General features: G+C 38.7%; 1 protein-coding gene across 2 annotated transcripts in view; it reads right to left on the bottom strand.

The window, feature by feature from the left end:
- Positions 1-17,475, bottom strand: part of RSPRY1 (ring finger and SPRY domain containing 1) — a 43,337-nt gene that overhangs the window by 24,912 nt on the left and 950 nt on the right. For both annotated transcript variants that reach the window (XM_019455849.2, XM_019455848.2), the window contains exon 2: positions 5,394-5,898. In XM_019455849.2, coding sequence (XP_019311394.1) covers positions 5,394-5,743 — 350 coding nt within the window. In that variant the 5' untranslated portion in view covers positions 5,744-5,898. The remainder of the gene's footprint in view (positions 1-5,393; positions 5,899-17,475) is intronic.

Genomic DNA, 17,475 nt, shown 5'->3' with positions numbered 1-17,475 from the left:
GGCCCACAAATAAAAGGGGCGGGAGGGCATAGGCACGGACCACCACATGGCCTGGAGCAAAAGCATGGGACTAGAACTGGAGACTGCAGAACTACTTTCAGCTTTCCTCTAGAGGCCCAGTGCCAACCAAGATGAGCTAGGGAGGCCAAAGTCATCTTCCTCCAACTTACCTCAAAGAAACACCAGGAAGGGAGATTACAATCTCAACTGAGGATTTATGGAAGCAAGCGCCTACATAAACGTCTTCATTTTTAAGTGTTCTTCTGGGAGATAACACTATTTGCTTAAGTTTCATAAAATGGCAGAAGAAAAAGAAACCAAACTTAATCAAGGAGATATTTAATATTGTAGATGATGCTCTAAAATGGCATTATAAACTGTAATTTAGTGGGTTTTCAATCTGTGATCCCAGGAATCTTAAGGAAGTGCTTTAGGGGAACTTCACTAATGAACGAAATATTTTCCATCAAACCATGGTAAATCTAATTACTTAGATCTAATTCAGGTTTATTTACATATCGTGGCTCTCTGCTTTACTATGAAGCAACCTGTAAAAACTACTGTTTTCAATCATTTAATCCTCAGAATACTCTTATGATATGGAAATTATTAAGTTAATTTCAGGTACTCATTAGGTACTCGTTATCTGACATACCCTGTACCTTTCCATAACAAGGGAAAATTATCATTTAAAAGATTTGCCTTAGCGGCACCTGGGTGGCTCAGTTCCTTAAGCATCAGACTCTTGATTTCAGCTCAGGTAATGATCTCATGGTTTGTGAGATCTAGCCCTGCATGGGGCTCTGAGCTGACAGCATGGGGCTTGGGATTCTCTCTCTCCCTCTCTCTGCCCCTCCCCTGAATGCGCTCTCTCTCTCTCTCTCTCTCTCTCTCTCTCAGAAGAAATAACAACCATTCAAAAGATTTGTCTTAAATGATGTAACTGACCAATTACAAATATTTCTGGAGAGCAATCTGGCAATAATGAAATTAAATGTCCCAACATGCGAGAGAAACTATTAACACAGGTAATAGATGTGTAGGAGATTATTTGTCATAATGCTATTTGTAGGAACAAAAATTTGGAATCAATGTAAGTGCCATCACCAGATAACAGGATAACAAAATATAAGACTTTCAAACATACAAAGGAATAATCTGCAGGACTCAGAAGGAGTTGTAGCTTGATACACAGCAACATAGGTCTCAAATAATGTTGACAGAAGTTAAAAACAAAGATTTATGTATCACTTATGTAAGTTTTTAAAATCACACACAAAATACTATTATAAACTTCCTATAGAGACACAAACATACATATGGCAGGCAGATTGGAAGAAAATAACCTTAAATTCACGAGAATGGTTACCCATTGATATTTGGTTAGTGGGTCAGGCAAAGGGGACAACAGGATTAGGGAAAAAGGAAAGAATAATAAAAATGTGGTAGAGTCAGTGACCAATGAGGACTACAACACCTCGATTCTACACAGATGCACTTTAAGGACACACACACATCCTTACATTCAAAAAACAAGATAAACTTCTCTGTGGAACAGAAATGCAGCAGAAATTCCTGGTGGGACGCAGGAGCTAAAGCTGCAGGACAATGGGGCTCACTGTCTGGAACTAGACAGAGGTGACCAGGAGCTCTATGCCTGCAGGGTAGGTAATGGGGACCAAAACCACACCTGTGCAAGGGATGGAACAGACTCAGGAAGTGAAGCTCAGATGGGGTTCCCCTCTCAGTGAAAGAAGTTGGAAAAAAGTTAGGAATGACAATCTGAGCTACAACTGATATCAAGCTGCAAGTCTCCAGTGACAGAAAAGGCAAAGAAAGCCATGTAGCAGGACTCAGGCTATGGGAACGCAGACCTGCCAATTTTAGGTTAAGTCGTAGACTGAAGGTAGATGGAGATAACAGCAAAAATGACAGGAAGAGAGACAGAATGACAGAGAGGAAGACAGAACAGACGCAGACACACACACACACACACACACACACACACACACACAGTGAGGAAAAAACTTCCATCAGGAGGAGTCTGTAACTTAAAGTCCCAAACTATATGAGAATAATATTAATACCACTGACAATTTGAGGATAAAGTCACTACCAAAAAAAAAAAAAAAAAAAAAAATGCAAATAAGAGAACTTCAAAACGACTTTAAGTATATTTAAAGTGTGTTTCCTATATAAGCCTCTCACTACAGCTTTAGAAACTGCTCCCCTCTCTCAGATCAACATCATCCTTTCCTAAGTAACAAGCAAAATGAGGAGAACAATCAATACCAATTATTCTAGAATTGTGACATCTGCATACATCCTTTTAGGTATATTCTTACCAAGTCCATCAGTCCTATCTTCCACGGTTAGTTTTAACAGCCTTATAAACTTTATAGGTATGAAATTCTTCTCCTTTAGTAGTTTCTGAAAAACAAGCTACAGTGACTATGTTTGTAACTGTCTGAACGCTGTTTGGCCATTAGCTTCTCGAACAGGTCCCGTCACACTTGCTCTACATCTGCCTTATTTGCTCATTCTCAGAAGAGTTATAGCTATAATTTGGTATAAGCAGGTTTACGGTAAAGATGACCCTATTACTCAAATGTACGCTATTTGCCTCAGGTTAGTGAATTAGTTGCTTCATCAACAAGTTCTCTTATAATGTGTAATATTTTCTAAAAGACTGGAGATAAATCTCCTACTCTGCTTCCATACTGTCTTAATCACTTTCTTAAAAAATACGGCAAAGCCTATTCTGTACTTCTCGAATGGGCTTAAATAACACTGCTTGTGGTTTCCTTACTTGGGAAGGGAAACTTTTCATTATAATTTTATAGTATGTTTTAAATGTCACCATGCAGAGAGGCCCCTGGGTGGCTCAATCAGTTAAGCGTCGACTCTTGATTTCAGCTCAGGTCATGACCTCACAGGGTTGTGAGATGGAGCCTTGTGTGTGTGCACCCCACCCCCACCCCCCAGGTGCAGGTCTACTTAAGATTCTCTCTCCCTACGCTCCTGCCCTGCTCACGCGCTTGCATGTGCTGTCTCTCAAAAACAACACAAAACAAACAAACAAACAAAAAAAACCAGGCACCATGAAGAAACTTTAAATAACAGTTTCTAGCTTCTTGACTGAGTTTGAGGGATGTAAATGGCATAGATTTATATTCAATAAATATTTTCTACAAACATATGAGCATTAAAATTCATAAAATTAACAACAAAACAAGAGGTGTTGGTGAGGATGCAGAGAAAGGGAAACCCTCTTGCACTGCTGTTGGGAATGCAAACTGATGCAGCCGCTCTGGAAAGAAGTGTGGAGATTCCTCATAAAACTAAAAACAGAACTACCCTATGACCCAGCAATTGCACTATTAGGTATTTACCTAAAGGATACAAAAATACAGATTCCAAGGGAGTACGTGCAACCCAATGCTTCTAGGAGCATTATCAACAATAGCCAAATTATGGAGACAGCCCAAATGTCCCTTGACTGTCAAATGAATAAAGATGTATATATACAATGGCATATTGCTCAGCCATCAAAAAAAAGAAAATCTTGCCACTTGCAATGACGTGGATGGAGCTAGAATATATTATGCTAAGTGAAAAAAGTCAATCAGAGAAAGAAAAATACACGATTTCACTCATATGTGTAATATAAGAAATAAAACAGATGGATATATAGGAAGGGCAGGGAAAGAGAAGAGAGGGAAACAAACTACAAGAGACTCTTAACTGCTAGAGAACACACTGAGGGTTGATGAAGGGAGGTGGGTGGGAGACGGGCTAGATGGGTGGTGAGTATTAAGAAGGGCACTTGTGATGAGCACGGGGTGTTGAATGTAAATGATGAATCACTGAATTCTACCTCTGAAACCAATGTTGTACTGTATATTAACTACAATATAAATAATTAAAAAAAAGAAATAAAAAGAGTCTATCCACAGTATAAACAAAATTGATTCAGATACCAGAACTGCTTCAAAGGCTGGTATTAATAACGTTAGGAAGACCTTTCTGAATTGGTTATGGAGAAGATTTGTAAGAACCTCCTTTCCCCAGCCTGTTCTACAGCAGATATTAAGATGTACAAAATAAATTTATTTCTATGAGGGAAAAAATTCCCCTCAGAAAAATATGCACAGGTATACCTTGCTTAACACTATAATTTTGAGGAATTAAAACTAGGTTTTATAAAAGTGATTATCAAATATTTAGATACTTAAATTTACTAGCAGAGCCTGAGGCAAAAAGAACCCAGATATAACTTTAAAAAAAAGTTGGGGCACCTGGGTGGCTCGGTTGAATGTCTGGCTCCTCTTGATTTCAGCTCAGCTCATGATCTCAAAGTTCATGGGATCGAGCCCTGTGTCAGGCTCTGTGCTGACAGTGTGGAGCCTGCTTGGGATTCTCTCTCTCTCCTCTCTCTCTCTCTCTCTCCTCTCTCTCTCTCTCTGCTCTTCCCCCCTGCTTGTGCTCCCTCTCTCTCTCTCAAAATAAAGAAGCATTAAAAAAAATACTATCATCTACTGAGTGATTGTTACGTGTAAGGCACTATTCTAGATGCTTTACATATATTATGATAATCTCTGTAAGAAAGACATAATTTCCCTCTTATAGATGAGGAACCTGAGGCTTAGAGAATTAATTCGCCCACTATTATGTAGCTAGTCAAGGGGCTGGGCCGAAATTTGAAACTTGGTTGATCATGGTTCTAAAACTTTTGCTCCTAACTACTGAACTGCAGTTAAGTTAAAATATTTTTTCAACTTGAACAATGTTCTTTCATTTCACTGTTATTCAATCTGGGATTTCATACATATAGTTAGACAAAGCAGGGGAGAAACAAAACACGTACAGGTGTGCCCTGCAGTTTCAATTTACAAGCTTCCCAAATGGATCTAAGATGGCCAAATAAGGGATACAAAAAGAGAGGAGGACGAATGCTTTCCTTGATCTATGTCCTTACGTCGCCAACAGAAAGTGCACACAGCCATGCTCTCGGAAAAATAACTCATCTTGAATCTCTGGTCTGTGGCGTAGATAGGCAAGCAAGATAAGAATCAGTCTTTGTGAAACCATTTCCTATCGTAGCTTGCAACACAAACTCGCTCCTTATTTACTACATTCCCTAATAAAGATCCTAGCTTTGTGCTTTCTGCTATTGAAATGTTTAGATATTTCCAGACAGGAGTAGATGTTAGCAAGTAAAAATATCAAAGCTTATAATTTACTCTGCCATCAGAGGAGAAATAAAATATTCTCCCTTGCCTTATGAGCTCAAGGCTTGGTGAAGAGATCCTAATGAAGTGAAGGAGTCAAAGGTTATGGTTTCTATAGAACGCTGTCATCTCATAGGAGGTGGCGAGGAGTCAGATACTTACTTGTCTACAAGAGTCCGTATGACTGCTAGTGTGTCCAGCACTAGTCCATCTACATTTTGTTTCTTTCTCCTTGGCTCATGTGGTCCTCGGCCCCTCCTTGGTGGCCGAACAGGGTCCCGGGGTTGGCTCCTCATGTCAGCAGTGGGTACTGCACTGTTCTCGGCTTGTTGCTGCTGGGTGTCAACACTATCTTCCGCTCCACTGTCATCTCGGCAGATACAGGAATTACCCATGGTAGCAGTGGCACCTCTAGTCCCCAGGAAGTGGGCTATGTGCTCCTCAAGAGTCAACAGCAGACCCTGGCCAAGGCTTCTGCTCACTAAGAACACGGCCCAACCAAAGACAATCATTTAGATAGTTTTCAGTTTTCCAAGTACTGTTTTCATAATCTGGAGTGGAGGAACTTGCATTCTATTTGTTTTTAACAAACGAATATGGAAGAAAGTTGCAGAACCGATCTCCAACATTATCAATTACAGGGAATCTGGGTCATCCAGTGGCAGTTCTAAAAGAGAAGAAAAGAAAAATGCATCAAAGATTCTTGGTCATTTAATTACTCACAGTTTCTAAGTTTGACTTTATAGGCATAGGATTACAGTGGGAAATCATCTCTGGTTATTTTTATAGGTTTCCGACACAAAGAGGTACCTTTACATAAGGGAATTACGATCAAGAACTTCTTTTTAGCATTACAACATAAAGTTGATTGCTAAACCATATCCTTGTAAACCACACAAATTACCACTGATTTCCCCCCCCCAAAATCCATATGCATGGTTCTACCTATGCAGAAATACATTAGAAGAATGTGTGCCATTGTTGCAAAGACTCCTTTAATGGATTAAAAAAAAAAAAAGAACTGTTTCCTTTTTAAATTTAAATGTATGAGAAAAGTTAATATTTCAAATAAACTATCTAACTACAGATGCTTATTGTTAAAAAAAAGTTATGACACAAATATGTTAGCACCCACTTGATATCAAGGAGAATAAAGAGTAGAGTGTTTCACTTGAATGCAATCACCAAACTGTACACGTTTCCCATTTGGAGGCACTCTTGAGAATTTACAGAAATCATACAAGCAGTTACAAAGTTTTTCTGTTATGTCAGCAAGACTGTTTGGAGAGAGGCAAATATACATTACAAAGTTACATTTTCACAACGATGAGTTTTTTGTACAATATGTCTGCTGCTCCAAAGTTACAAAAGAGCACATCCATGATCTTTGTCTAAAAATACTGACTAGGCACCCTATGCCTGCACCATGCTGGCACTGGGAGAATAAAAATGAACAAGGCACAGTCCCTGCCCTCCAGGAATTCATGGATGGCAATTCTTATCCCATACAGTCTGGTCATCAACAAAAACCTAATGATAGAACCACCTCCTCATTAAACTGAGAAAATCTGGTTAGGTCTAGAAAGGATTTGGAAGAAGAAAACAGAAGTGGGAGGGGGTTGGCAGTAGAAAGTAAAAAATCATGCCAAGACCCGGAGACAAGACCCATAAGGACAAAATGGACGTTTAAGGAAGAGAGACTAGTGTGTACTCTCAACATTTGGTTATTTACAATTAAATCTGTGTATATTGAGCACTGGCTCAGGAATAGCTATAAATAAAATGTGTAATTCAATGGAGCAAGAGAAAAGCAAGAGAAAAATTAACTCCATTATTGGGACAGATTTGCAGCAAATTCTTTTAAATATTTGCCTAGTTTAATTACTGTTCATGGGGGAAAACTAAAGGAAAGGAGATGGAGATAGAAGATAGATGGAGATAGAAAGCCTTTACTCATACATATAATAATCTAATATAACCCATAGAGGGAGGGGGAGGGACAACAGAAGGAAGAGGAGGGAGAGATGGGAAGAAAGAAGAGAGTTAACACACAGTATCTCTCTCCAGACTAGCAAGATAGCAATGGCTGAGCCAAGTAATACCATAGGTATTTTGGTTCTCCCCAGTCAGGCTGTCTTTAAAATTTGGAGGTTATACTTAAAAGGATGTGACTGAAGTATAGGTAGGAGCATGAGACAAGGACTCTGCTGGAAACAGCTTCTTAAAAGAGAATCAACAAAGAGTTGAAGTAATACCATTCCCATTACTGCAGGGACCATGGTACACATACAATTCCCCTCAGAGAGTAGATAATTAAGAGATCTCAATGCTTAAAAGGACAAGAGACAGAAATCAGAAATAAGGCTTTAAAAGGGTCCCTGCTATAAATTTCTATTGATCTTATAAACTATGCTGCTAAGACCAAAAAGTAACATATTTAAGAAGCAGTGCTCCAGCCTTTCTCACAGAAATTTCAGAGAAGACACTGTTGGAACAATTCAGACGAAGCGGGTAAAGAACCCAACGTTTTCTGATAGGTCTGCCCAGTTGATATGCCACTAGAGCACTCCCATGAAATATCAAAGAATTATATTAAAAGTTTTTTATCTGTTAACTTTTTAATGTTTACTTATTTTTGAGAGAGAGAAAGAGAGCGTGAGCACGAACAAGCAGGAGTGGGGGAGAGGCAGAGAGACGGAGACAGAATCTGGAGCAGGCTCCAGGCTCTGAGCTGTCAGCACAGAGCCCCATATGGGGCTCGAGCCCATGAACCATGAGATCATGACCTGAGCTGAAGTCGGACACTTCACCAACTGAGCCATCCAGGCACCCCATCTGTTAACTTTTTAAAACAAAAGATGGATGCACTTTCATTTTAAGACTGAAATGCTGCATACAGTCTACAGAAAAGTGAAAGCCTCTCTTCTGCATAGCCCATTCCTTTCCCAGAGGTAACCCCTGCTAAAAGCTTCATGTGTCTGTTTGTACACTAATATACTTAAAAACAACAACTATTTTTTAAGAGAGAGGCCGCAAGTGAGCAAAGGGCTGGGATGGGGGGTGGGGGTGGGGGGGAGGGAGAGAGAGAAAAAAATATCCCATGAGGGGCAGAGGAGAAAGGGAAAGAGAAGTGGGATTCACCTGAAGTGGGGCTCGTGCTCACTCGATGTGGGGCTTTAGCTCACCCAAAGCAGGGCTCGAACTCGAGAACATGAGATCAAGATGTGAGCTGAAGTCAGATGCTTAACCAACTGAGCCACCTGGGCGCAGCACCCCCCCCCCCCCACCAATTTTTTAACTTAAATAGGATGATGCCATAAACATCTGAGGTTTGCTTTTTTTCTTAACAATACATTTTTTTGTTTATTTGAGAAAGAGAGCATGAGTGGGGGAGGGGCAGAGAGAAGGAGAGAGAATCCCAAGGAGGCTCCATGCTGTCAGCACAGAGCCTGATGCAGGGCTCGATCTCATGAATGGGGGAGATGACCTGAGCTGAGATCAAGAGTTGGATGCTTAACCAACTGAGCCACCCAGGCACACCAACAGCACATCTTTCTATACCAGTATATCTAAAACTACTCCTCATCCCAGTTAAGTCTGTATCAGAATCCATACTCTGGATTGTCATAGTTTCTTACCCACTAGGCCATAAAAATCTGTGTCTAAACCAACTAATACTTCGGGGACGGTAGTGGGAGTGGTCCAGGATTCAATACAAGGGAACTCTATTTGGTAATGCTTCATTTCCTGGCCAAGTGCTCTCTTACCCTGTACTGCTCCGTGATGTTGGGGTTACTGGAGCAGAGGGAATTCTACTGGCTTCTCTAAAGCTCCTGAGCCTTTCCAGATGATCAATATGGAAGTTGGGATAGGCGTGTCATGTAAATAAGATTCAGTCCACTCAGACACATTAAATTGGGGAATGCATAACTGCGGAAGGGAGACCAATCAGGCATTTTAAAAAACTGGTAATGATTTGAGAATGTCAGTTGAGATTAAGTCTCAGAAAAAGTGTTGGGAGAGAACAGAGAATCCTACAATTACAGTTTAATGCCATCACTTGTAAAGCTATTTAGATTAACAAGAAATGATGGGAATGCTTCTGAGAAATACAGTGGGTTAAAAAAAAAAAAAAGCTTGTTGAATCTCAAAGTCTTAAACTTCATTCTATCCAAAAATGTTTTGCTAAACTGGATATAGAATAATTAATCTATGCAGATTTCCTTTTAGTACTGTTCTAAAGGGAAGATATCCAGTACCTATAGGTATTTATAAAAATCTGACTAAATTTGGAGGAAGATGACAAGAATTCAGTGAGCTTTTGCTTATTTTCATACTGAACTCAAGTGTAGTTCAGGTCAAGTTCTTCCAAAGGAGCCATTTTCCCTAAATGACCCCAAAATGATGCCAACTACAAAATCTGTCATAGGAGGAAATGGGAGTAAAAAAATAAAGTTTTCAAATATTTTAAAATTAAAGACTTTCTCTTTAATTAAAGACCAGGTGTAAAGAAGAGGCTAATTAGGTGGGGGAAATCTGAAACATACAAGAAAAAAAAAAAAGAGCTGGTATCTTTAAAAAACTTCTGAAATGAACATACAGAGAATCTTTAAGGGTCACATCTAAAGGCAGGGGACATAAGTGAACCAAGGGTATGATCTTTTAGATTTATTCAGTACTAAAGAATGTATAGGTTTTATCAGGAAATCATTGCCACTTGTTATACTTCTCTCACAGAACAAATTGTGAACACTTTAGGCAAAAGACTAATGAAGTTAAACAATTATACTTTACACAGCTTTGTTTTATCTCATTCCAAAAATCATTATGTGGTCCTCTTCCGAAGGACCATTGTTTTAAGACAGTAACACTCAGCCTACAGATCTTATACAGGATGCCAGAGGCCACCTCCAGTACAGGGTATGGGGCTTTGCAGTCAGAAAGACTGGGCGCAGGTCCCAGCTCTGCAATATTTACAGCTATGCATTCTAAGTACCCTGACTATTGACACACTTTAAAACATGGAGATAATAATAGTTCTTACACAGTACTACTGTGAGGATTAAATGGAATAGTGCATGTAAAACATGTGGCACAGAGCCTTACACTTACACTGGATCCAAAAATGCAAGATGTTATTATAAAATGAGTGACTAAATAATCTGGGATGTGGGGACTCTGGAGTAAGACCTGATTTAAGAGCACTAAGAAGGGCGCCTGGGTGGCTCAGTCGGTTGAGTGTCCAACTTTGGCTCAGGTCACGATCTCACGGTTCGTGGGTTTGAGCCCTGCGTCGGGCTCTGTGCTGACAGTTCAGAGCCTGGAGTCTGCTTCAGGTTCTGTGTCTCCCTCTTTTTCTGCCCCTCCCCTGCTCTCCCTCTGTCTTTCTCTCTCTCCATCAAAAGTAAATAAACATTAAAAAATTTAAAAAAAAAAAGCACTAAGATAACTGTGGGGCACTTGGGTGGTTCAGTCAGTTGAGTATCCAACTTTTGATTTCAGCTCAGGTGATGATCACAGTTTGTGGGTTCAAGCCTGGCGTGGGGCTCTGCGCAGACAGTGCAGAGCCTGCTTGGGATCCTCTTTCTCTGCCCTCCCCTCTCTTTCGAGATAAACTTTAAACAAAGAAACAAACAGCACTAAGATAACCAAAGAAGTTATCTTTTAGAGTTATCATCTACCCTGTACTAAAATAATTTTTACTTATCCATACTTTTAGACAAAGAACCTTAGAAGGGATTGTAGCTTAATCATCCCAAAGGCAATGTCCATTAGAATTGCTTAAGTACTTCTTAAAATGCAAATTCCTGGTTCCACTCCAAATCACCAGCATCAGAATTTCTAGGATGTGACCCAAGCAACTATTTTCTTCAAATTCTCCAGTTGATTCTGATGGTGGTCAGGTCTGGAAATCACTGTGCTATAGAACCTAACACAGAAATGTGTCACAATAGGTAGGACCTACTAACTGGAGGAAGGGACAAATTGAAACACTACAGAGTGATTCTTCTGGGGTCAAAAAAGTTAATCTCCCTTTCCAGAAAAATGAACTGATACTATCTTTGAACTTAGCCTTCTGGAGAAGGCAGCCAAAAAAGCCATTAGAGTACAGTTACATCCATTAATGATTATATACAGTACATATTGACATAATGAATAAAATAGCTCCCTATTTTTCCCAACAGACCCACCCTATGAAGCATCATGAATCGAGATGGTACCCTGCTGATGGGTAATGTCATTCAATGGTTGACAGACTGAATGAAATGGAAAATGAATAAGAATAGAGCTTATGTAAAGGCAAAACATCTCAAATACCTATATACTTCCCCATAACTTTGATGACTACTTAGCATTAGATGGTTGGCTCGATTTTGAGAACAAAAAAAGCTAGTCACATAATTTAAATATACACAAGGACTAGATCTGTGGCTGTAGCAGTCATCAACTGACGCGACAACCACCAACTGATTAAATTATAATGATGCCACTGGATGCCATTGCTTAGTAGAGACACTTTTTACCATCTAAATGATAATGCGTTTTAAATCATTATACTGTTCATAGCCATTTTGCTGCAAATGCATAATTATAAAACATTTCCTTTTACAAAATAAAGTAACAACTATTCTTTCCATTTCTATGTCATTTATGATTTATTAGATTTTTACATTTTATTTACTTTAGCGCTGCTCTGAAAGGGAAAAAAAAAAAATCAAACTTGGGCTCTCAGAAAGTTCAGTGTTAAAGCAGTGAGGTCTGGTACTCAAAACACAGACCTCTACCATCATAAACTATCCACCACAGAGACATCTGGCCAACTGATCTAACCCTGTCTGACGATGGTCCAGGAATCAATGATTCATCTCTTCAAATATTTGCTTGCATTCAATCATAATAAAGCTCAGTGACATTAAGAACACTTTCTTTTCTCTGAAAATAAGACTTCAGGATTATGCTGCCAAGAAAGGAGAAGCTGGTTAAATGAATGGCTATAGGAAGAAAAAACACACTTTGGGCATGAAATTACCATTGCTGTCATCTTCACCTCATCATTCCAAAACAGTGTTCCAGGATGCAGTAATTTTTTCCAAGCCACTCCCCAATTCTCAAAGACTAAATCCTATAGCATGAAGAGTAACAACATGTAATACATTGAAAATTTTAATGGTTTTCTTTCATTAGATCAAGTTTTGGATTTTATCCTAAGATAGTGAATATGCATAGGACCAGGGATAGCGTCCAGCATCATGTTTAATGCGCCCTCGACATTTTATTATGGACAGTTTCAAACATACAGAAAAGTTGAATTTTACAGTGAACACCTACATACCCACCATCTACATTCTAACAATAACATTTTACTATACTTGCTTTATCACACATCTATCCTCAATCCATCTGTTTTTGATGCATTTCAAAGTAAATCACAGGTATTAGTATACTGCCTCCCTAAATAATTCAGCATGTATATCACTAACTGGCCTTCAATATGTTTTCAGAGGTTAAATCTACACATAATGAAAGATACAAGTCTTAAGAATATATGTGCCAAGTTTTGTCAAATGCATACACCTGTGTAACTCAAAGGTAGACAACCTTACTCATAAATATTTTTGCTTTTAAAATATTCTACAGAACAGCCCAAAGACCATAACTTTTTTTTTTTTTTTTTTTTTGCTGAAGACTGTGTCGAAATGGGGAAAAGTTGGAGGTCAACAAGGTTATTTAGTTGTACAATAAGTAGATAAGAAAAGTGTATTATATGTCAAGAGTATACTTACAAGTTGAAACAGAAACCACCTAAAGACATTTTAACAAGAGTGTTTTTCTCTAGACTCAAAAGCATCTGATATTCTGTGGTGGGGGTGAGGGGGGAAGATTGTGAAATATTTGGTTGGAACTTCACTTTTCCCCCAAAAGGAAAAGCAGCTCTGGTAAGATAGTTTTACATGTCACCCAGGTGTCCAAAACTATCTGCATTAGTGCTGGCCACTTGAAGTTTAAGCCAGATAGGGTACTATTATCCCAGAGATCATAACTAACCTTCACATTGTCCGAGAAAAGCACTGGGTAATTTTCATACTTCTGCTATGCACAGAGGTTAGTTAGAGAAAGTACAACTTTGGGAGGAAAAGTAGTTAATTTTTCTGGTTGAATTGGTAGAGAAGGAGTAGCTGGAAAAAGCTTCTAAAACGTTGGGAACTTTTTAACTCAGTAGCAGTGGTGGCTGTGGTCAGGTGAGATTTTTTAGCAGAATAAATTATAGAAGATAGCCCTGACCTGAAACAGTACAAAGGAGAAGAGTCAAATCCTTTTAATATTCAAAAATTGTAACAAGAAATAAAATTTAGGGCTGGGATAGAGTAAGGAATTTCCAGAAGCAAATAATAGTAAAAAAGGACAAGTAAATAATACTTGCCTGGTCTCAAGAATTGAAAATTTTGCCTTGAATCCAAAACGGAAATGCTAAGGAAGAACTGAGGTAAGCGCTAATGATGGCTACAGAACGGAGGGGAAAACCACATGTAATGCGCCACACTATTGGGGATTTATCCCCCCTGGGAGACCAAATAACAGGAAGTCATATAGATCTGTTACTCAAACACATATATCATCCACAAATCTGAAGGAAAAGGACTTGACTGTTACAGAGAACTCTCTGCTATTAAGAAAACAAAATGTGTCAGTAGCATGTATAGCAACACTTTCCTTAAAGAGATCTACTTAAATAGTCAATTGCATACTCAATTGGATACCTATTAGAAACTAATAGGCAGTCAATAAGTAATTTAAGTGAATTTATTCTAAAATCTGTAAAAATGAAATGTTTCCAAAGGAGTGATCACTTTGAAAAACGGAGACAACATCACTCAATAAATATAAATCCAATGCTTATATGCACCAAGCAAAGCCAAAGAAAGGTCCTCATGTTCTTGGCAGAGGGACAAAGGATACCAACAGACAACACACCTAGTGCCGGACCCATCACACAGCACATGCCATAGAAGCTTACGGATAAAGCACTAGGTCTACTAGGAGGTGGCCTCTCCCTCGACCGTTTTTCCAGTGGAAAAGGAACTTAGTGACCTTCAAGTATCTCTTACAACCAAGTTTTTAGGTGACTATATATACCAGAATTAGCAAAAGGGGAATGAAGATTTATCTGTGCTGCAACACATTCATGTTTTAAATTATAAGCCAAAGCATTTTTGGTACAACTATGCCTGACCACACAGTGAAAAGTTAACCAAAAACCCATAAATTAAATAGATAAAGATGAAGCTAATAGTAATTTAAATGGCAGGTGGGGGAGGGGGGTAGAAAAGAGGAAGCACAATGGAAACCCAAGATCCATTTGAGACCATACTGAGGACACATCCTAAATAAGCACCCTTCCTGAATATGGCAGGAACCCCATTCTGCATATGACATGTAAGAAGCTTTGCACTGTTGCCAAGTTTCCCAGGACAGACTCAGGGACAACAGTAAACTCTAATGCTATACTTACTAGTTTTGGCTTATGAATACCACATTTTAGTAATTCTTAACAATTCACTTCATAAGTTATTAATAAGCAGCCCTTAGGTATATGAAAGTATGAACAACTATGAAGCAATAAGAACTGAAAAAAGGAGTTGCACTTCTCACAAAGAACGGTGGAGTAGGAGCCGTACTTGGAGAGTCACTGCATTAGGGGAGCCCAGGAGCAGAAACTTAACTCTTCCGGAGGTAGAAGGGGTAAAAAAAAAAAAACTAACGTTGCCACATTAAACCGAGGTAATAATAAACTTGCCAAGTCAAGTATTTCAAACGTTCTATCTGATGTGTATAGGACCCATGATATTATGCCTGGAATAATTTCAAACAACAAGAAAGTTACATGCACGGTTCATTCATTAACAAACTTCTGGAGTGCATCAATTCTTTAATTTTTCAAACACATTCTTCATTTTCAAAAGCTCAGAAAGGGAGAAAGGAAAATATTCTCTTACAGCCAACCACTATAAAATGTTTGCTTCATTTAGCCTTGTATATATCACACACAGTTATATACAGTTTTCTATAGTTAAATATGCTCTTACATCTTTAACCAGCAAGCATTCTCTTTTGAAATGGACACGGAGAGTAAAATTTAACAATTTTACCTTTTTTCCCAATCATATTGCAAAAGCTATTTCAAAAGCTGACCACCAAATAGATAAACCAAAGTGAAAATATTCATTCTTTTGCACTACTAAAATTGTAAGTCTCCTTCTAATGGTTTTGGCCCAAGTTTTATCATTCACCACTTCCTATTCTGTTTTTCAATTTTCAAAATTGTACACAAGGAAAAAAACTATCCAAACTCAATGGTAAACGCGAAGATGCCAAATATTTGAAGAGAAGCTACACTGATAGTTTACTGCTCCCAAATAACTCTTGATATAGACTGCTAGTTCCATTGTGATTCCCATCTGTGGTGCCTAATGATTTTCCATTTACTTTTTCAGCCCTGTGACTATCGCACCTACTTTACAAGCATCCGATCACGAAACAGAAAACTTCCAATTTGAAGTAGTAATACTGATTACCATCCTTAAGAATTCCTAATAATTTCTCAAACTATGTAGATATTAGAGTATCAAGGAGAGTTGTATTTTAAAGGATGCAAAATGACTTCTCACTTCATTAAAAAAATTACTTATTTTTGTAATTCCTGATAGGCTGAATTAAGATGAGTAGAAACAAAATGAGTAAATGCACTTCAGGAACACACAACAATTTTTTTTGTTATTCTCTTGCCAAAACACACTTCAGAGTTGTATCGAATAACAAACTTTTATACATAATGCTAAGTTTTTATTTCCCCTTGTTTCTTGGCCAATTTACTAAGGTGAAAGTCATTTGTTGACAAACTGAAAAAGTCCACATAGAGCATGCTGGAACATTTCCTATAATCAATAACTTAAAAATAATCATGGAATACAGAAATAATGAAGAGTTTGTGAAAACAGCAAAAGCAGGCCACAGACATTAAGCAGTAGGTCAGGACAACATGTATCCTGGGAAATCAGAAAGCTCATAAAATCACCACAGTGCTTTTTTTTTTTTTTTTAAAGACCCATGGAATATAAAATTAGAAAAACAGGAATTTCAAGCCAGCTTTTAGCTAAAAAACAACAACAACAAAAAAAAAACTTCAAAAATCACAAATTATCCAACATCTGGAAAACCAGCTAACAAACGCCATTAACCAAATATTAGGAAAATGTCATACATGGACTCAAGTATTTCATAGCTTCATAGGGGGAGCTACAAAGCAAGATGTCATTCGAGAAAATGTAACTTCTATATATGGGGAAAAATAAAAAGAACCATTGTGGAAGAGAAATTTAAAAGCAATTGCTTATGTGCCTCATAATCTAGTTTGAGGCCACCGCAGAGTGCAGAAAGGCGTAATATTCGTGGGGGGAGAAAAGGAGGTCTCATTTACAAAATCACAAGAGGAAGCATGATATTCACTACACGTAGACATCCAAAGGCCATAAATATATATATGGAAAAAGGGGAGGAGGTTTATAATATTGAGATCAAATTTCAGCTGTCAGAGAAAAACTTTCTGAAGGAAGAGATTATATTCTAGTGCTACCTCCTGCCAGCACCATCAGCAGTTCAGAGTAAATTAAAACTCTGGGGAGCAAAAAACCGGAAATCCCTCCACTCCCATCTAAGCAGGGGCTGAAACCATGGGTTTAGATCATAATATGACCTAGAAAGCTCTGAACCTTGAGGTTTTCATACAATATGGCTCCCAGTACAAGAGGTGATCAACAATTGTGTTAATACTAATCCCTTACATCTACATACTGCTTTACAGTTTAGAAAGTGCCCTCACTTTTCTTCTCCAACCCCTTTGGTGGTAGAATCGCAGTACTTGACTCTCACACAGCTTGTAGTTTGTAAAGTATCTTCACACACCGCCCTATTTTACAGAAGGGACCCGAGGAGGTTAATAGGGACGGTACACGGTAGGTGAGGGGCCTGGACGTCTGCAGGACCCTACTCAGTCACTCGTAGACACTTCCAACCTTCTAAAGTTCAAAGTACAACACTCCAAGGGGGAGCAGCCAGCCTCATGCAGACAGCTCTACGGCATGGAACTGCACAGTTTCAGTGAACCATCTCTGCCTCGCTCTCCCTCCCCGAACACAGGGAAACTGAGGCACCAGGTAGGAACAAAAGCCACAGCTAGAGTCACGCA

Source organism: Panthera pardus, unplaced genomic scaffold, assembly GCF_024362965.1.
Source record: "Panthera pardus isolate Hobbes unplaced genomic scaffold, ASM2436296v1 HiC_scaffold_18, whole genome shotgun sequence".
Lineage (NCBI taxonomy): Eukaryota > Metazoa > Chordata > Mammalia > Carnivora > Felidae > Panthera > Panthera pardus.
This window is presented reverse-complemented; position numbering and strand designations above follow the sequence as displayed.